This window comes from Lupinus angustifolius, chromosome LG15 (genome assembly GCF_001865875.1).
Source record: "Lupinus angustifolius cultivar Tanjil chromosome LG15, LupAngTanjil_v1.0, whole genome shotgun sequence".
NCBI lineage: Eukaryota > Viridiplantae > Streptophyta > Magnoliopsida > Fabales > Fabaceae > Lupinus > Lupinus angustifolius.
Genome location: NC_032023.1, coordinates 17072208 through 17090381, shown reverse-complemented (window position 1 = coordinate 17090381; position 18174 = coordinate 17072208). Strand labels below are relative to the sequence as shown.

At 27.4% G+C, this 18174-nt stretch overlaps 1 protein-coding gene across 1 annotated transcript; it reads right to left on the bottom strand.

Annotated features, from left to right (window-relative positions):
• Positions 9640–13565, bottom strand: LOC109327598 (aspartic proteinase Asp1-like). Its single transcript, XM_019560773.1, has 8 exons — positions 13330–13565; positions 12370–12487; positions 12052–12278; positions 10950–11168; positions 10694–10829; positions 10422–10613; positions 10257–10326; positions 9640–9951 (listed from the first exon to the last, which is right to left on the bottom strand). The coding sequence occupies exons 1-8, from the start codon at positions 13497–13499 to the stop codon at positions 9872–9874; spliced, it is 1212 nt and encodes a 403-aa protein (XP_019416318.1). The 5' UTR covers positions 13500–13565; the 3' UTR covers positions 9640–9871.

The following is an 18174-nucleotide window of genomic DNA, read 5'->3' as shown; positions in this document are numbered from 1 at the left end:
GTTCAACAAAATGAAAGGGGAAATGGGAATTTGGACACTGAAACAGAAGCTGGTAAATGTGGCGTGTCTGGTTTCTACTTTCATGTTGCAGAAGACAACTTGTTTAAATAGAGGAAAAAAGTGCCGTACATAGATGATGACATGGCAAAGAATCCTTCTTCTCTCACTTATTTCATTGGATATTTTAAAAAAAAAGGTGATTTGTGAAAAAAATTATTTCTTTATTATCTCTTTTTATTTCATTTTAAAAAGGGTTGTTCACTTCCACCGTAATTGTTTTTTTTTTTGAGAAAAAATAAATACATTCACATTGTTTGAATTATATGTAGTGAAAATCTATTATTTATTATTTATATTTAATTATTATTGACTTTTAAAAAAGTAAAGCATGATGAAAAAGTAAATAAAAAATGTCAAAGTTCAATTTCCAAGAGCAACAGTTGTTAGAATGAATAGTTAAACATACATGAATTAGATCTTTAACCAAATGTAAGAAGATACATTTAATAGTACAAAAAAACATTTATATCAGTTTATATGAATCATATAAGATTTTGCCTAGTCCATAAATAAATAAATCTGAGATAGAGGATCTGACATTTTAGATATGATACTAATTATAATTTATATTTTCTTTTCAACCTGATTGATTCTAATAAATACCCGAGTTCAATTTACAAATTGGACTCTCCAATACCGAATCTAAATTTTATAATTTACATACTAGACTCTCTAATACCTGCTGAATTCTAAGACACATGTTTGATAGGAAAGTATTAGTTAGGTATACTAATGAGTCGGGAGCATATCTGTTGTCCTATAAGTTGTGTCACTAGTCTGTTATTGGTTAAAAAATTTATTTAAGTTAAAAAATTAATAGTTAATTATTTTTCTGACCAATCACAATTGATAGCAAATACAGTTACACAACTTGTGGGACAGCAGATGTGTACTCCTAATGAGTCATACGATTCTCACATGTCATACAACTATAAAAGTAGTTTTTTAATGCTTTGTTCCAAGAGACTTTTAATTTTAGAATGAAGACGATAATAAAATTTTAGAATGAAGACTTTATTTAGTTGATAAGAGAAAATAAGAAGAGAGAAAGATGTAAAAAAGAAAGAGGTGAGAAAGAGAAAAGGAAGAAATAGAATAGATTTTTATGATGTTTGGTAAAAGAGAAGAATGAGAGAAAATGAATAGAAAGATATATTTTTTTCTTTCTCTTTTGTTTGGTTGGGTAGAAAATGAGAAGATAGAGATGATATTATGATTCAAATGACGAAAATTTCCCTAAAATAAAGAGAAGAGAGAAAAAATTGTTGTTTTATTATTAATTAAAAATAAATGTTATAATTTTAAATTATATATGTTATTATATATTTTATTATAATATTAATTAACTTTTTTTTAATTGATAGTTTTTTATATTAAAAAAGGCATATGTATATTAGTAGTATTTAAAACTAATAAATAGATAAAATAAACAAAATTGAAGGACATTTTTGAGGTTTCAACAAAAAAATTTATTCTTTCTTCCCTTTCTCTCCAAAGTAGGAGAGAATTCATTTGTGGTGGGTCCCACCCACTTTTTCTTCTCTTCCCTCCTTTTCTCTTCTCATCCGAGAGAAATATTCATTTTCTCTTCATTCTCTCTCTCACCCTTTTCTCTCCACTCTATTTCACCTCAAACAAAGAGAGGCTAAAAGTTGCTAAAATCCTTTAAAGGGTGATAAAATTATTAATGAGTGGAACGACAGTGGGCCTCAAATAGACTTCATTAAATTAAATAGTAATAAGGAATCTTGAAAGCAATGTGCCAGATGTTTTTTTCACTTCTAAAAATGAGTTTACGCGAAAGTCAAATTGATGACACTTTACTCATGTGTTATTTAGTATGCATGACTAATTATGAGAGCCTCATTCTAAATAACTACATGTATGAAAAAATAAAGTATTTTCATATATATCTAAGAGTGTGAAAGTAACTTTAAAGACAGATTTACCTTATCCAAAGGTTTATAGATAAATTTTTTAATTATTTTCATATAAATCAAAGAGTGGGGATGCTAATCAACATTTTACATCTCAATTTTCAGATAATGTTTTTCTAATAAAAACTAACAAGTGACATTCTTATTATTATATTATAACTTTTACATATTGAAAGAAGAATTAAGCATAATGACGGATTAGGTTATAGGGACTCAATTGTTGCTAGGAAGTGTGAACACATGACTAGAATGTTAATAAACTATCCTAAACATACTTCCAAATTATTATAGTCTAAACTGCTTACATATTGAATGTAACCTATAATTTATAAATAAGAACTCCACTGTTGTTTGGAAGTGCCAACAAGAAACTAGAATATGCTAATGACCCTTTCCTAAATGCAAACCAATAAAGGAAATATAGAAACGTATCATAAATTTTTGAGTACATACCTTTAATTAATAAGCTCTAAATTATGTTTGATCTAGGCGACGCTTATTTGAGTTGTGAAGAATCTGAATTTTATAGGCTCATAACCTTAAAAAAATTTATCTGAAGAATAGATAGTTTAAGTCAAATTGATGACACTTTGCTCATGTGCTATTCAGCATGCATGACTAATCACCTTTTAATTTGAAACAAAAAACATCTTTGAATTTATCTGAAGATGTTCCTCCCTTACCTTCTACCATTTGATTAATTGTCTTTTATATATATATATATATATAATAATAATAATAATAAAATGTCAATAATTGTTATAGTGAGAAATAAGAATAATTAATATGAATCATTAAATTTTATTTTAATTATCAAAATTAAATATAAATGTACGTAATTTTAATTTTTAAACTAATCATGTGACCATTAGTTACTACATTACGCTAGAATAACAAAACAACAGCGCTTAAAATTGTCATTTAACAGCACTTTTGATATGTTTTTTATGTGAGTGTAGTAGTACATAAGGTTATATTCAACATCATTTTTTAAAGCGTTGTGGAAAATAGACATTTAACCGCGCTCACTGAAGTAAACTCTCTTAAATGGCTACTTTCTAAATAAAACAATATCTCTCTCAGACATTATATCAAACACATGACAAACATGTCTAACTCCATCGCATTTACAATATCATTTGTTAAATCGCCAACAAATCCAACAACATTCAACCTTAACATATTCCAATATTATAAATAACATATTAGTAATGAGATTTTATGCAAATTGTTCATTCTTTCTCCTCTAATGTGAAAGTCCTTACAAAGTGTTCATGTATTCCTCAATGATCAATGCAACCTGCAACTACAAATAAAAAAAATATCATCTTTAAACAAATTGCAAAAGTTATGAAAAAAATACAAAATTATCAGCATTTGAAAAAGAACATTTATCATTATACTCAAACTTTGTGTTCTAAACCAGTGAATCATAGCCAAAAACCTAGAACACCATAGCTGCATAACTTCACAACAAATAAAAATTTGATATGTGTATTACTGTATGTGAGATTTATACATCAAGACTTGTTTGTGTAAATGTAAACATCAAGGCTGAATCAAAAAGAAATAAATAAGCTAAAATAAGATAACGATTTACCTTATGCATGAAGAGAAAAACCAAAAACCGATAAAAAGAGAAAAAATGTAACGCATGGAGAAGAAGAAAAGTAAGAGAAATAACAAATTTATTGATATGTGTATTATTGTATGTGAGATTTTGTTTTTGAATTTGAAAAAAATTATGCTCACTAAAACAAGCATTTAGTGAAGAAATGTTATTAAACATGTGAATGTATGATCTTTAATAACATTTGCTTAAATAAGTAGTGTTAAAGATAACACATTTAACATTGCTTATTAAAGAAGTGCTTGTTAAATATATGAAGTATGATCTTTAACAACGCTTTCTTCAATAAACATTGTTAAATATAACACATTTAACAATGTTTACTTAAATAAGTGCGGTTAAATATATACATTTAACAGTGTTTATTGAAGAAGTATTGTTAAATATATGAAGTAAGATCTATAACAACGTTTTCTTCATTAAGTGTTGTTAAAGATAACACATTTAACAACGTTTGCTTAAATAAGCAATGTTAATTCTCTTCCTCCTCATATTTAACAACGTTCAACACATAAACGTTGCTGAATGAGCATTGTTAAATACCAATTTTGGCGTAATGCTAATTAACTTCTAGTTCTAAACTATTATGTATCATTCTATGATTCAAGTTTATTGTTTTCATAGTTTATATATGAAAATTCAATCTCTATAATAATTAAAGCAATTCCATATAATTCTGGAAAACAAAATTTATAAGGAGATTTAGGGTGTGTTAGGTTTCAAGAAATATTTTCTATTTTTATTTCTTATTTCCATTTTTAAGAAGCAAGTTTCATTTGTATGTTTTGATTTTTTGCAAAATATGCTTGTTATTATCATTTTCAATTTGAGAATTATTCACTCTAAACTTATGTTCACTAATATTATATATATATTGATCTATAATTGATATATTTTTTATTGAATCGGCAAAATGTACACTCCATCCCTAGTAGCAACCAAAAGACTAAGTCATCTTTAAGGGATGTGAGTTTGATGTCATCTATTGGAGATGTGAGCTCAAAGCCATCTATAAGGGACGTGAGCTCCAAGAAGACTACCAACTATTGTACTCAAATGTTTGAGCATGTACAGAAGTTGAGAGATGATATAATAGTTATATTAATATCCAAGGAAGTCTTCATGAATAATATTGATGAATACATTAGCATCAATGAAGTCCAGGATGTAAATAAACATGAATGCATATGTGCAACTGCTATATGTGTATATATGAGTTAAATTATGTTTTCTTAACTTCTAGCTTTTGTATGGCGATGTGTTATAATTAACTAACATTTGTGTTATATATATCAGGTACTTTTATGAAAATGTTGTTTCGTTAAATAAGAAAATGTGATGTTCATATCCTCACACCTTACTGCTATGATGTCGAGCAACAATAATAAGATTAGGGAACAGACAAAGTGAATTGCAAATACTCTCCTTGTTCATAAAGAAGCTGCAGATTTATTTCTTGCACATTTTAATATTGGGTGAGCATTTTTAATTCTCTTTTTATATTTATGACTTTAATATGTTTGATGTACTTAACATTTTCTAACCATGTAAATATGTTTTCTTAGGCATCATTGACTTTTGGTTGCCATCAATCGAGTCAATGAAGAAATATACTACTTTGACTCATTGACACATGATGATCCGAACATGTACTCCGCTATGAAAGACTTATTTTTTGAACTACTCATTTAAACTTTTAGTTACACTTTCACTTTCCTAGTTGTTTAGTAATTAATAAATACATTTTCTATTGTTTGGTGTCGTGAGGGGTTACAAAAGCTGTAATCATTCTAGAAACAAGTTACCACAACACAAAATCAGGTGGACTCATAAAAATGTATTAGCACAAATCATCTCAAACAATTATATGTGTAATGTATTCATATTCAATTAAGGTTATACTTATATGTTTACTTCATTTTAATTGTAGACCCCTTGTCAAACAAACGAGGTAGATTGTGGCTATTGTGTACTAAAATTCATGAAGGAGATCATTCAGCAATGATCAAATAATGAAATCAAGTTTGTTGACAAATTATATATAAATGACCAAGTCAACCAGATTAGAGAACATTGGTCAAAGTTTGTACTTAGTTTTGTTGGCAAATAAGATGTATAGTAGATTTTTGCACAGATTGTAACTTAGGAAATTTAATCGATGTTCAATGTAATGTATATGATTTTGTGTATGTAATATATGTTTCTGTAACATTATAGTGTATTAATGTTCAATATATAAATTCAGTTGAAATTTAGTTTGTTGATTTGTTCATGTTTGCATTTAGATTATTTTCTATTGTGTGTTTAACTGTGTGAAATTAGGAATAATGGTCTTCAACATTATTTTTTGTATGAATGTGCTACTGTTATACCTATACAACAATATTTTTTTAACAATGCGATGTTGATAATGTTGAATTCAACGTTATCAACATCGTACTGTTAAAAAACACCATTGTATATGTATAACAACAACACATTCATAAAAAAATGTTATTGAATACTTATCTCTCATATTATTTTCTTTTAGTTATACAACAACGCATTTTAGAAGAAGCGTTGTTGATATGATTAACAAAATTATTTTCTCTACACTTAATCAATTATCTCATTTCTCAATCGATTAACATTAACAATCAACATTAACATCAACAATCATATAGTTGAATATACAAAAGCATATACAAGAATAAAGTCAATACAAACAATTAATACAAACAATTAATCAGTTATTCTCATATTCTTAGATTATTTGAATGTTATTTATTGTCATTATTAATTGTTTTATATATTTAATTAAATGTCATTAGTAATTTGAATATCATTAAAAAAATTATTGTATATTCCACAGTGTTTCCTTCAGGTTGTACTGTGGAACACTTACATTCTTTATATTTGAATGAGGAGTTCTTCCACAATGTTATTTGTAGGAGGCGTTGTTGATTATGTTTAACTGAGAGCATTATCTTCATTATGCGTTGTTGAAGATACTATAAGACCCTAAAAGTTAAAGTGTTCCTGCATTCTGAGACACTCAGCAATCTCAACTTTTACTTACTCAGCAGTGAAACTCATTTACTCTCAAAATTGATCTCGAAAATCATTCAACCTCATCATCATTCAACACTGAATTTCGAATATCATTCACTCATTCAACACAAAAATCCTTCTTCACCGATTTCAAAAATATTAAACTCGTTTTAGCTCAAAATTATCATTCACGCATTCAACACCAAATTGAAAGTGAGTTTTCCTTATAATGATTTGTCTTTTTAATTACTTTATATTTAGTTTGTATTGAGTTATAAATATTTTTCTTATAAATGAGTGAAAGTTATTTCACTCATTTAGCTTGTATTGAGTTAAGGATTTTCCGACCTCTTTCACTTTAATTACATTACATAATAATGTATTTGCTCTGATTGGTGAGCTTAACTCCAAATTTAACTTTTTATGCTCATTATATTTTTTTGCTAATAGAAAATGGATGAGTGTCAATCGATAGACGAATGAGTATGAAGAAGAAGTGAAATCATTTGTTAGGTTTGCAATTGAGAATGCTGAAAACCCTAATAGAATTGTATGTCCTTGCTTAAATGCATATGCATGTATTAATTTCTACAAATGAAGGTAGAATTCTAGGAGAAGCTCTGACATGCACTATTGTAAAGGATTAATAAAACAACGATTTTTATAGAAAACATTGTTGTACATTCTGAATACAACAACGTTATGTGTGTTTACGCTATTGTATTAAGGTGATGTTTGAGAATATTTATGAATCATATAATAGCGCTTCTCTCATAATGCGTTGTTATATATATGCAAAACAATAGCGCAACAATAGATGATGTTAATAATACCTATAAAATGCATTGTTTATGTAAGACATATACATTGTTTTGTGTACGATGCGCTATTGTATGTATGAAATATATGACAGTGGTTTTTGTGTGATGCGCAGTGATATATATGCAATACAACAACGTTTGTAAAATGCTATTAATAATGACAATATACTACTGCGGTTAAACAGAAAGCTCATGAAAGTGTTGTTATACATCTAAAATACACGTTGTTGAACTACAACTCTGACATAATGAAACCATGGCAGTTACCCTTGCAATGAATCCAATTCTAAATTCTAATCACTAAAGTAGTCAAGACAATGACTTTAGAGGATATCTACATATTTGATACTAGCATTTTATTTTCAATAGATTTTATGTCAATAATACATTGAACATTTTTAATTAATGGACTTGGTCATTAGCTATTACAAAGGCGTGCAAAAAGTCATAAGGAACATCACACAGTTCAGGTGCTCTCCAAAAAAGGTAAAGTTAAAATAAATTAGTAACATGCAAGTGTTATATTATTTAATTAAGGTTGCAGTAATATACAAGTTAAAATCATATATTATCGTACTCATCATTGAAATATTTCAACAATATCATAAGAGATACGAAGAAAAGTTATTATGTTGAGAGATAAAGAAATAAATTAAATTATGAAGATGTATGATAGTCTGATCAATGAATGCACTCATAGATTGATTTTGGTGTTTTATTGTTTTTTTGGTGTTTTGTTGTTTAGTGAGGAGAGTAATTGAAAAATATACTCCCATCATTCCACATATGAATTCATGAGGAATAAGAAGAATATAGCATAACGAATGTATTGATGAAAATAACTTCCAAACAATATATGAATTCATGAGGAATAAGAAGAATCGTGTAAGAATTTTTTTGGTAACAAAAGCACTTCAAAAATGCACTTTACAAGCTTGCATTGTTATGTGACTATGTGTTACAATGTGAATAAAATAATGAAATTGTTTGTCAGCCATGTGTTGTCCAAATTTGTTAAATTAGGTTTTAATATAAAACTCATTGATAAATTATGTGAAGTACTTATATTACAAAAAATTTGCTATAATTTTTTACGAATTTCAGAGGCAGTTGCCCCCACCTGCCATAGTGAAGATTCGCCTCTATTAGGAGGATAAAATTGCGATGTTATATTATCTTTATAAAAAATTCAGGAAAATATTCGTAATTTTTTTGTATAATTAAGAATATCTCTCACTCTATGTAATAAACTAATTCGAGTATGTGATTGTCTCTCCTAACAAGTATCATTAGTATGAATTAGATTCTTAACATTTGGTCTTTCTAGGAATCTACTAATATCTTAAACCACAAAATTAACACCTTATTAATTTGCAGTACTATGAAATCATTATATGATGAAGAAAAAATAGAATTTGCATTGCATCTTTTTTAGTTTGTGAAGGAAGACCTCATAACCCAAGGGAATTGTACCTAAAAAACCCAAGGGAAGAATATAGTCATCCTTATCCAACTAAAATCTTCTAATGACATGTGTTCTTGAAAATATTTTAGTGGTGTATATTTTAAATTATTTTTAAATAAACAATTCATAAATCATAAAACTGACATTTATACTTCCCATTTTAGTCCTGGACTCTCCAATATTTTAAAAAATATTAACCCATATATAATCTAGCCGTTAGCGCCTCTAATTTTTTGAGTTTAATATATATGTACATATGATTTTGAATTTTTGTATTATTAGTATATCATTATTATTCATCATATATTAACTAGTTTATTAAATAAAAGTAATACATAATTGATGAACAAATTTGGTTACTTTGTTCCTAGATAGAGAAGGGTGCTTACATAGGTGTCCCAATTGATTTAGGTCCCTGTTAGCTTGGTCTTTCAAACCAAACCTACCTCAATACAATGTTTTATTTTCTCACAGCATATCTAAAGAAAAATAATTATAAATAGAAAAAGAGTGAAGGCGCAATCCTTGACTAACTCACTGCTGTGGGAAATTAAGGGCTCTCAAGTGATAAAATTCATTATTTTTTCTCAGTTATGGGTCAATAATTGAGTATCTTGTATGTGTTGAATGTAATTTCCGTTTATAAATGCATGCATTGTATAGCTTGTGAAAAATAAAACTATATAGTAAACTAGCAAAAGTGAATGCTATTTATTTATATCAATGGTCTCCATGTTTGATTACATAAGCTATCCCATTATGCACCCAAGCATTTCTTCCTTATAACTTATTGACATTCTGTTAAGTTATCATATATAAGTTGCGGAGCACTAGTGTGCTAAGATACTAAAATTGGCAGTGAAAAAAACCATCCAGTGTTAATGATCATGAACAGAAAATCACATCAGAGTGATTTATACATGGGGCATCAAGCACACTTTCGTGAGACCCATCCGATTCGCTTTTTTTCGTTGTCATAAACCACCAGTTTGTCTAGAAAAAAGATATCTGTTTAGAGCAAAAGAACATGTATTAGAATCAAATTTATCAAAGTTAAAAAGCAAAGAAGAATAAAGTTGCAGTGCGAATTATATTGTGTGAGTAAAAAATATTTTTGAAATCGATGCAGCCCAAATACGATCCAGTGTGGTTGCTGCTTTGTGGCCTAATGTGACCGCATCATTGTGATTTTGTGCCACATCATAATTGTGATGTAATGCGGTTGCCGCGGCTATTGCAATATTGCCGCCACATATGACATATGATGTGGTTTGCAATTTGAATCATTGTTATTTGTATTTGGAATGTCTTACCTCCAATTATGTTCAACTGTCGTAGATTATTTGCACTGCTTTTTAAAATACCCAAGCAGACTTTACCTTCCTTCAGGAAAAATACAGCATGTTAGATGCATAACTTCATTCATTACCTTCATTGAGACAACAATATGTAGCTCATAATCTTTAAAAGGTACTTACGCTAATACTTAAATAAGATTCTGGTGGTAGTTCAAATTGCACATTCTTTGAACTTGTGAAGGTTAGTGCTAGGGGCTTAAAATAGAATCTAACATAACCTATTGTTCTGAATGGCTTTGGACCCTTCCAACAAATTGGTAGTGATTCATCACGGACTATTTCAGTCCAAGTTTTCGGTAAGCCATTAGTTACCTGAATCAATGATCAAGGATTAGAATGAATCATTATAAAAATAATGAAAAAGATGAGAAGGGTCTTTAGTTTTTATCTACCAGATCAAAAACAGGTTGATAGAATTTGTCATTCAGATATGTATAGGTGCTTCCAGTATCAAAGATAAGTTCAAGTCCCGTAACAGAAGTTGGCTTTTCATTGAAAAGAATGTTTGCTGGGCCTATGGTATAGAGACTGGTGAAGCAAATTAGATTGTGTATAAGTTCTCGTGATTGGAAATAGATAAACATATATTTATGAAACAGTAACATCTGAGAATGAAAAAAGTGACATTTATTTTTTAACACTTACGACCTTTGGGAACTAGGCAACATTGGAGCCCAAACAATTCCAGGTGCGGAATTAAACTCATCTCCAAGGAATATAAACCCTTCTTTCTCTCTTAAGCAATGGCCCACTACATTGGCAATTAGGCCAAGATTATGAAGCTGAGACAAAATGCTTGATTTTCCATTACCAAGGCCAAGGATTCCTGAGGAAAAATCAGCATCATACGTTTGATCATAACCGCACCTAGCATATAAGAACAAACAAGGGAGATTAGATTCAAGATTTGTAACAAGAGCTAAGTGTAAGAACAAGGAGATGATAGAAAATTCTTGTTACTCTATTCTTGTCTTACTTTGAAACTCAATACAGCATCTATATATATAGAACTCTGAAAAATTCAAGATTCGTGATATACTTGAACAACAAATACATAGTGCCTTATCTTAAGGAAGTAATTTATAACATGATGTGAAATGGAAGCTTAGTATTAAAATCCTAATGGGTAGATAAAACTTTATCTACTAACTTACTATAATTCATTAAATCATTCTTAAATTTATTCAATCTATATTTAAACTTAAGTGATAAATTCCAATTCATTCATTTTAATGGATTGAATATTTGATTTTATTTTTATACTTTATAAAATCTAAAACCAAAATCACTTTTAAAATATCATATTTCAAAAATTATTTTTAAGAAAGTGTTGAAAATCACTTTTCTTTAAAAATCACCCATTGAAAAACAACTTTTCCAACAAAAAAAAGCACTCTTCCAAAAACAATTTTTTGCTTCCAAAAAACGTTTTTTTATAACAATTTTAATTTTTTACCATTAAAACTTTAATTTCTCATTCTTGTAATTTTTGGATGCTTTGGAAATTAGAATATTTTTGTGTTTCTTATAACGAGAAATTTTTAATTCACATATTATTAGAATTATTCATTCATTGTATCCAATTACAATCATTAATTAAATAAATTGAATTTAATTCATCCTCCAACACTGTATTTCCAAAACTTTGTCGAGAGTAGATTGTACTTAGAAAAAAGTCACTATACTCAACGAATAAATTCAGAATAGTAATATGCAACTCTTGTGAAGTGGATGAAGAAAAAACACTCACCCAAAGACAATCGAAGTCTTTTTGACAACGTTGTTGGTAAACTTGAGGTTAATGTTGTCCTGGACTATCACACCACTAGTCGAATCTTTATCTGCATACTTAACAAAATAGTTGCATGGGTCATTTGGTTTTACACACTTAAAGTTTCGTGGTTTCGGAACTGGAGCACACAAAGGATCCGCACATGCCACAATGTTCTTATGTGGTTTATAACGTTTATCAATGGGCTACAACAAAAACAAGGTAAGCAACTTAGTATCATATCATGTGATTAGTAATAATAACTCTATTTTTAAATGTTCTCATGTAAAAGCTTACCGTTTTGCAATTTACACATGGTGCGTCACATTCAATCCAGCTGAGATCACCAGCGGTGTCAAATTCAAGTTCAAAAGATTTGGGGGTATCGCCAATGTTAAGGGACACATTGTAACGCCTGTATCAAGAGGAACATAAGAGCATTTTAAATCCATGTATTTAATAAGAATATTTTTTTACACATTTGTGAATACTCTTGCAAAAGAACATTTTTATTGTTATAAAAAAATGTGGGTCCAAAAATAGAAAGAAGGAAAAAGAAATAATTTGTTATTTAAAATATAAAAGTGCAAATAAATTGTGTGACTCAAACAAGAATAATGATAATAATTGTCATTGTGAAGAAAAACTATATATTTATTATTAAGTTATGATGATATATAATAAATTAAAACGAAATTAATTTTCATTTTCTAAAGATATTTCTAATGGAATCATCATAATTTAAACATGACATGAAAAATGAAATCACTTTTTAGGAAATTCACCACCATTCTTTAACTATTATTTTTTGTTATAAAGCCAACATGAACAAAAAGCAAACTAAGCGGAGAAAATGAATATTCCTTTTTTCTTTAAAACTTATATATATTTGAATAGTTCTTGATCTTCTTTGTATAAATTATAAGGGTCACTTGGAGTTTGAGGTAGCACCCGATTAACAGTTATAAGTTTTGGCCACAATCTCATAGTTTATAATCTTAACAACTTATAATCTCACATTTATAATCTCATATTTTATAAACTTAAACTAAAAACATAACCTATAACAAATGCATGCTTAATAAATAAATTGTATATCAGGTTATTGGTCAAATTCCTATAAGAGATAGATAAAGAACGTTTTAAACAATCAAAATGAGCTCACATAAATAAATAAAAAGTACAAAATATAGAGAATAATAAACAAGTTGAGAATGAAGTTAGATAGATAAAAGAAAGGAAACATAAGTAACATACCCAAGAGTTCCTCGAATCGGAAGAACAATAGATGAGGGTCGATTATTGTTGAGAGGAGTAGTGGTGAGATTGAAGAAGGGTCGATTGGCTTCTATGAAAGTGAATGGAAAACTAAAAAGCAGAAAGAGAAAGAGCATTGCTAATGTGAATGCCCTGTTTTTCAAATCCATGTTCAACAAAATGAAAGGGGAAATGGGAATTTGGACACTGAAACAGAAGCTGGTAAATGTGGCGTGTCTGGTTTCTACTTTCATGTTGCAGAAGACAACTTGTTTAAATAGAGGAAAAAAGTGCCGTACATAGATGATGACATGGCAAAGAATCCTTCTTCTCTCACTTATTTCATTGGATATTTTAAAAAAAAAAGGTGATTTGTGAAAAAAATTATTTCTTTATTATCTCTTATTTCATTTTAAAAAGGGTTGTTCACTTCCACTGTAATTGTTTTTTTTAGAAAAAATAAATACATTCACATTGTTTGAATTATATGTGTTGTAAATTTATTATTTATATTTAATTATTGTTGACTTTTAAATCAAATTATGATGAATAATGACAATTCATATATATTATTTTTACAATGAGTAACTCCCATTCATGTTATATACCATTAACTAAAAAGAAGTTATACACGCCTGGAAAAAATGATCCAATTTTTTTTATGTCAATGGATGTTGATTGAATTTTCCTATGCATCAATACATAAGTTAGAAATTTTTTGATAATGACATAATTTAAAAAAGTATTGATGATGACAATGAAAATTGAGGATGATAATGAATATTGATGATGACAAATTCATTTATTTGCTACCCATGATGTTGGATAGTTGGTAAGGAAATGATTCACAATCCCTAATTTGTGAGTTCTAGTGGCGGATTATGACAAGAGGTGGGGCAGATGAATCCCTCAATTTTTTAATTTTTCTTTAAAATATTTATTATACATAATTCATTAAGAATTGTAATATTTATGTTTTATGAGTCTAAGTATTTATGTTTTTTAATAGTTAATAATAATTAAGAATAAATATGGAATAATGAATTGATACCGTATAAATTTTTTACATAGTCAATGCATACTTTTTTATATTCAATAAAATATTTTATTTACCCTCTCAGCAGTAGTTTGAATCCTAAGAATGTATAAAAAATATTTAATATTGATAATTTATTTATTTTCATACAAATCTATCATGTGGATTTTAATGAGTAAGCGAATATTAGTTTGAGATATAAACTTCAATATTTTATGTTTCATGTCGTCGACCATTCAATTTGAAGAACATCTCAATCATATCTAAATTAATTGTAGCTTTTACAAAAATAAGAAAGGTGAATACATAATATTTGTTTGATCAAATTATTTGTCTTATCTTAATTATTCCAAAGTCTACAACAACTACGAAAAAGATTCATTTCCATCAATAAAAACAATCAAAACAAAATTACGTAATTAGATGGAAGATGATTTATATTGAAAAGAAATTAGTCGGATCTTTTACCTCTAATTCAATGATAAATGAAAGTCTTTAAAAGGAAAAAGAAAAATATTTTTCATGAATGTATTTAGTTCTTAATTAATGTTATTTAAAATTAATATATAATTTTGAAAAAATATTATACATAAAAAAGGTTTTCAAAATAATTTTAATCGTAATTAAATATTTTTGACTCTAGACATTCGTCATTGGTAAATTTAGATCTCAATCTTGACTTGAAGACTTCATTAAGGAATAATTTATAAATACTATAAATGATGATAAACACGTAAGTCTTCCCAAGTTGATAAACCTAACTTGAACTTTTCTAGAAAAAGGACAAGAACAAGATTAATCACATTTTCTTCTGTATCTGTAACTTATGTATTGAGGTGATTTCATTATTCTAATTTATGTTATTAGTGGGGATGAATAATTATCATTCTAGATTCAAACGAGAAAAATATGAATACCTGTTATTATTTATATTAGGTCCTCTTATCTTTAAAGTTGTGATTTTATTTTATGGTTATTTTCAAAATTTTATACATATTAATTAATTTCTTTTGTTACCAAGATGTCAATACATCTTAGAAAAGTATTATTCAAAGTTGGTGTAAATAATAAGGAATTGGTGATGAGTAATTTTTAAAGAACCCTATAAATGGTCATATAAACCTTCTCAATATTGATAAGAGTTTAAAATATATACATTGTGACTGAAACATACTTTGTATAAAGCAAAAGATTGGTCATATTTTGGTGTAAATGGGTAACTTATGAATGCACATGATTTCTTTGACTTTCTAACTTATATAAAGGGTGGCTATAAATAAACTCAAAACAACAATTAAAATGGAATAATGATATTCATTGATTAATTATTTCTTTTGGGTTCAGAGAAAAATACTATCACCTACTACTGTTCTTTAAATAAGATCCGAAGCCTTTTATTTTACTATTATCAAAGCATATTATTGCAGTTGTTACCGAAGTATAAATATATTAATTAATTGAAAAGATAAAACCACTAATTAGTTGAGTGGAAAAAGGTAAATAAACGTGGCTCATTTAGAAATAGAAAATTTAAAAACTAAATATTATACTTGACATTTTAAAAATAATAATATTATTGACATATTTATTTCGCATAAAACTATGAAAACAATTTTATAAAAATAAACATTATTAATAAGTATTCCATCTAGTGGTATAAGACTTTATTATATATACACAATGATAAAAATGTCAAAGTTCAATTTCCAAGAACAACAGTTATTGGGATGAGCAATCAAACACACCCTAAAAAATATTAGATCATTAACCAAAAAATAAGGCACATGTTTGATAGGAAAGTATTAATTAGGGATACTAATGAGTCATATAATCCTCACATGTCATAAGACTATAAAAGTCATTTTTTAATGCTTTGTTCCAAGAGTCTTCTAATTTTAGAATGAAGACGATAATAAACTTACTGATTTGGCGTTAAAAGTTGCTAAAATCCTTGAAAGGGTGATAAAATTATTAATGAGTGGAATGACAGTGGGCCTCAAATAGACTTCATTAAATTAAATAGTAATAAGGAATCTTGAAAGCAATGTGCCAGATGCTTTTTTCACTTCTAAAAATGAGTTTAAGAGAAAGTCAAATTGATGACACTTTACTCATGTGTTATTTAGTATGCATGACTAATTATGAGAGCCTCATTCTAAATAACTACATGTATGAAAAATTAAAGTATTTTCATATATATCTAAGAGTGTGAAAGTAACTTTAAAGACAGATTTATCTTATCCAAAGGTTTATAGATAATTTTTTTAATTATTTTCATATAAATCAAAAGAGTGGGGATGCAAATCAACATTTTACATCTCAATTTTCAGATAATGTTTTTCTAATAAAAACTAACAAGTGCCATTCTTGTTATTACTATCCTAAACATACTTCCAAATTATTATAGTCTAAACTGCTTACATATTAAATGTAACCTATAATTTTAAATAAATACTCTACTGTTGTTTGGAAGTGCGAACAGGAAATTAGAATATGCTAATGACCCTTTCCTAAATGCAAACCAATAATGGAAATGTAGAAACCTATCATAAATTTTTTAGTACGATACCTTTAATTAATAAGCTCTAAATTATGCTTGATCTAGGCGATGCTTATTTGAGGAGTTGTGAAGAATCTTAACTTTTTAGGCTCATAATCATAAAAATAAAATTAAAATTTGCTCCAATGAACATTGCAATTTTTTATGGTTGAAGATAATTTTATAATTTTTCTTTGGTCAATCTAATAATTTTTCAAATTCAAGTCAAATTGATGACACTTTTTCTCATGTCCTATTCAGCATGCATGACTAATCACCTTTTAATTTGAAATAAAAAAATATCTTTGAATTTATATGAAAAATAGATAGTTTAAGTTTGACCAAAAAATGATAGTATGATCTCTACTTTTATAAGTAAGCATTCTCATCAATATTGGAGAAGTAATCATCACACAATTATAAAAGAAGTCAATGACATTTTTTTTATATTTACCATAAACTTACTTTTTTCTCATTGAAAACATGAGAAAAAATAATCATTTATCTCTCTATTATTAAAGAAGATTTTTATTTTAATTATATATTTATGATAAATGAAAATAATTAAAATGAATCACCAAATGCTACTTGAGTACTAAAAATTAAAAGATAAATGTATATTTTTTATTTTTTTTAAAGTAATTATGTAATCATTAACTACTAACATTTATTTCTAAACTATTATGTTACTTGTATAATTCAAATTTATTATTTTCATACGTTATATATTTATTCTCACTTAAATCAATCTCTAAATATATAAATGATTAAAGTAATTCCATATATAATTCTAAGATTGGAAAAACAAAATTTAAAAGAATATTTACTTTACCAAAGCCTTATCATACAAGTTCATAGATTAAAAGAATTAAGCATTCATTCACTATATTAGAATAGATATTTAACAATGCTCATTCAACAACGCTTATGTGTTGAACGTTGTTAAATGTAAGGCGAAAGAGAGTTAACAATGCTTATTGAAACAAGTGTTGTTAAATGTGTAATCTTTAACGGCGACGCTTTTTGAAGCCAGCTCTGTTAAAGATCATACTTCATATATTTAACAACATTTCTTCAATAAGCGATGTTAAAAGTGTTATCTTTAACAATTGTTGAAGAAAGCATTGTTAAATGTGTTATCTTTAACAATGCTTATTGAAGTAATAACTGTTAAATGTCATACTTCATATATTTAACAACATTTCTTAACTAAGCATTGTTAAATATGTTATTTTTAACAGTACTTATTGACGAAAGTGATGTTAAAGGT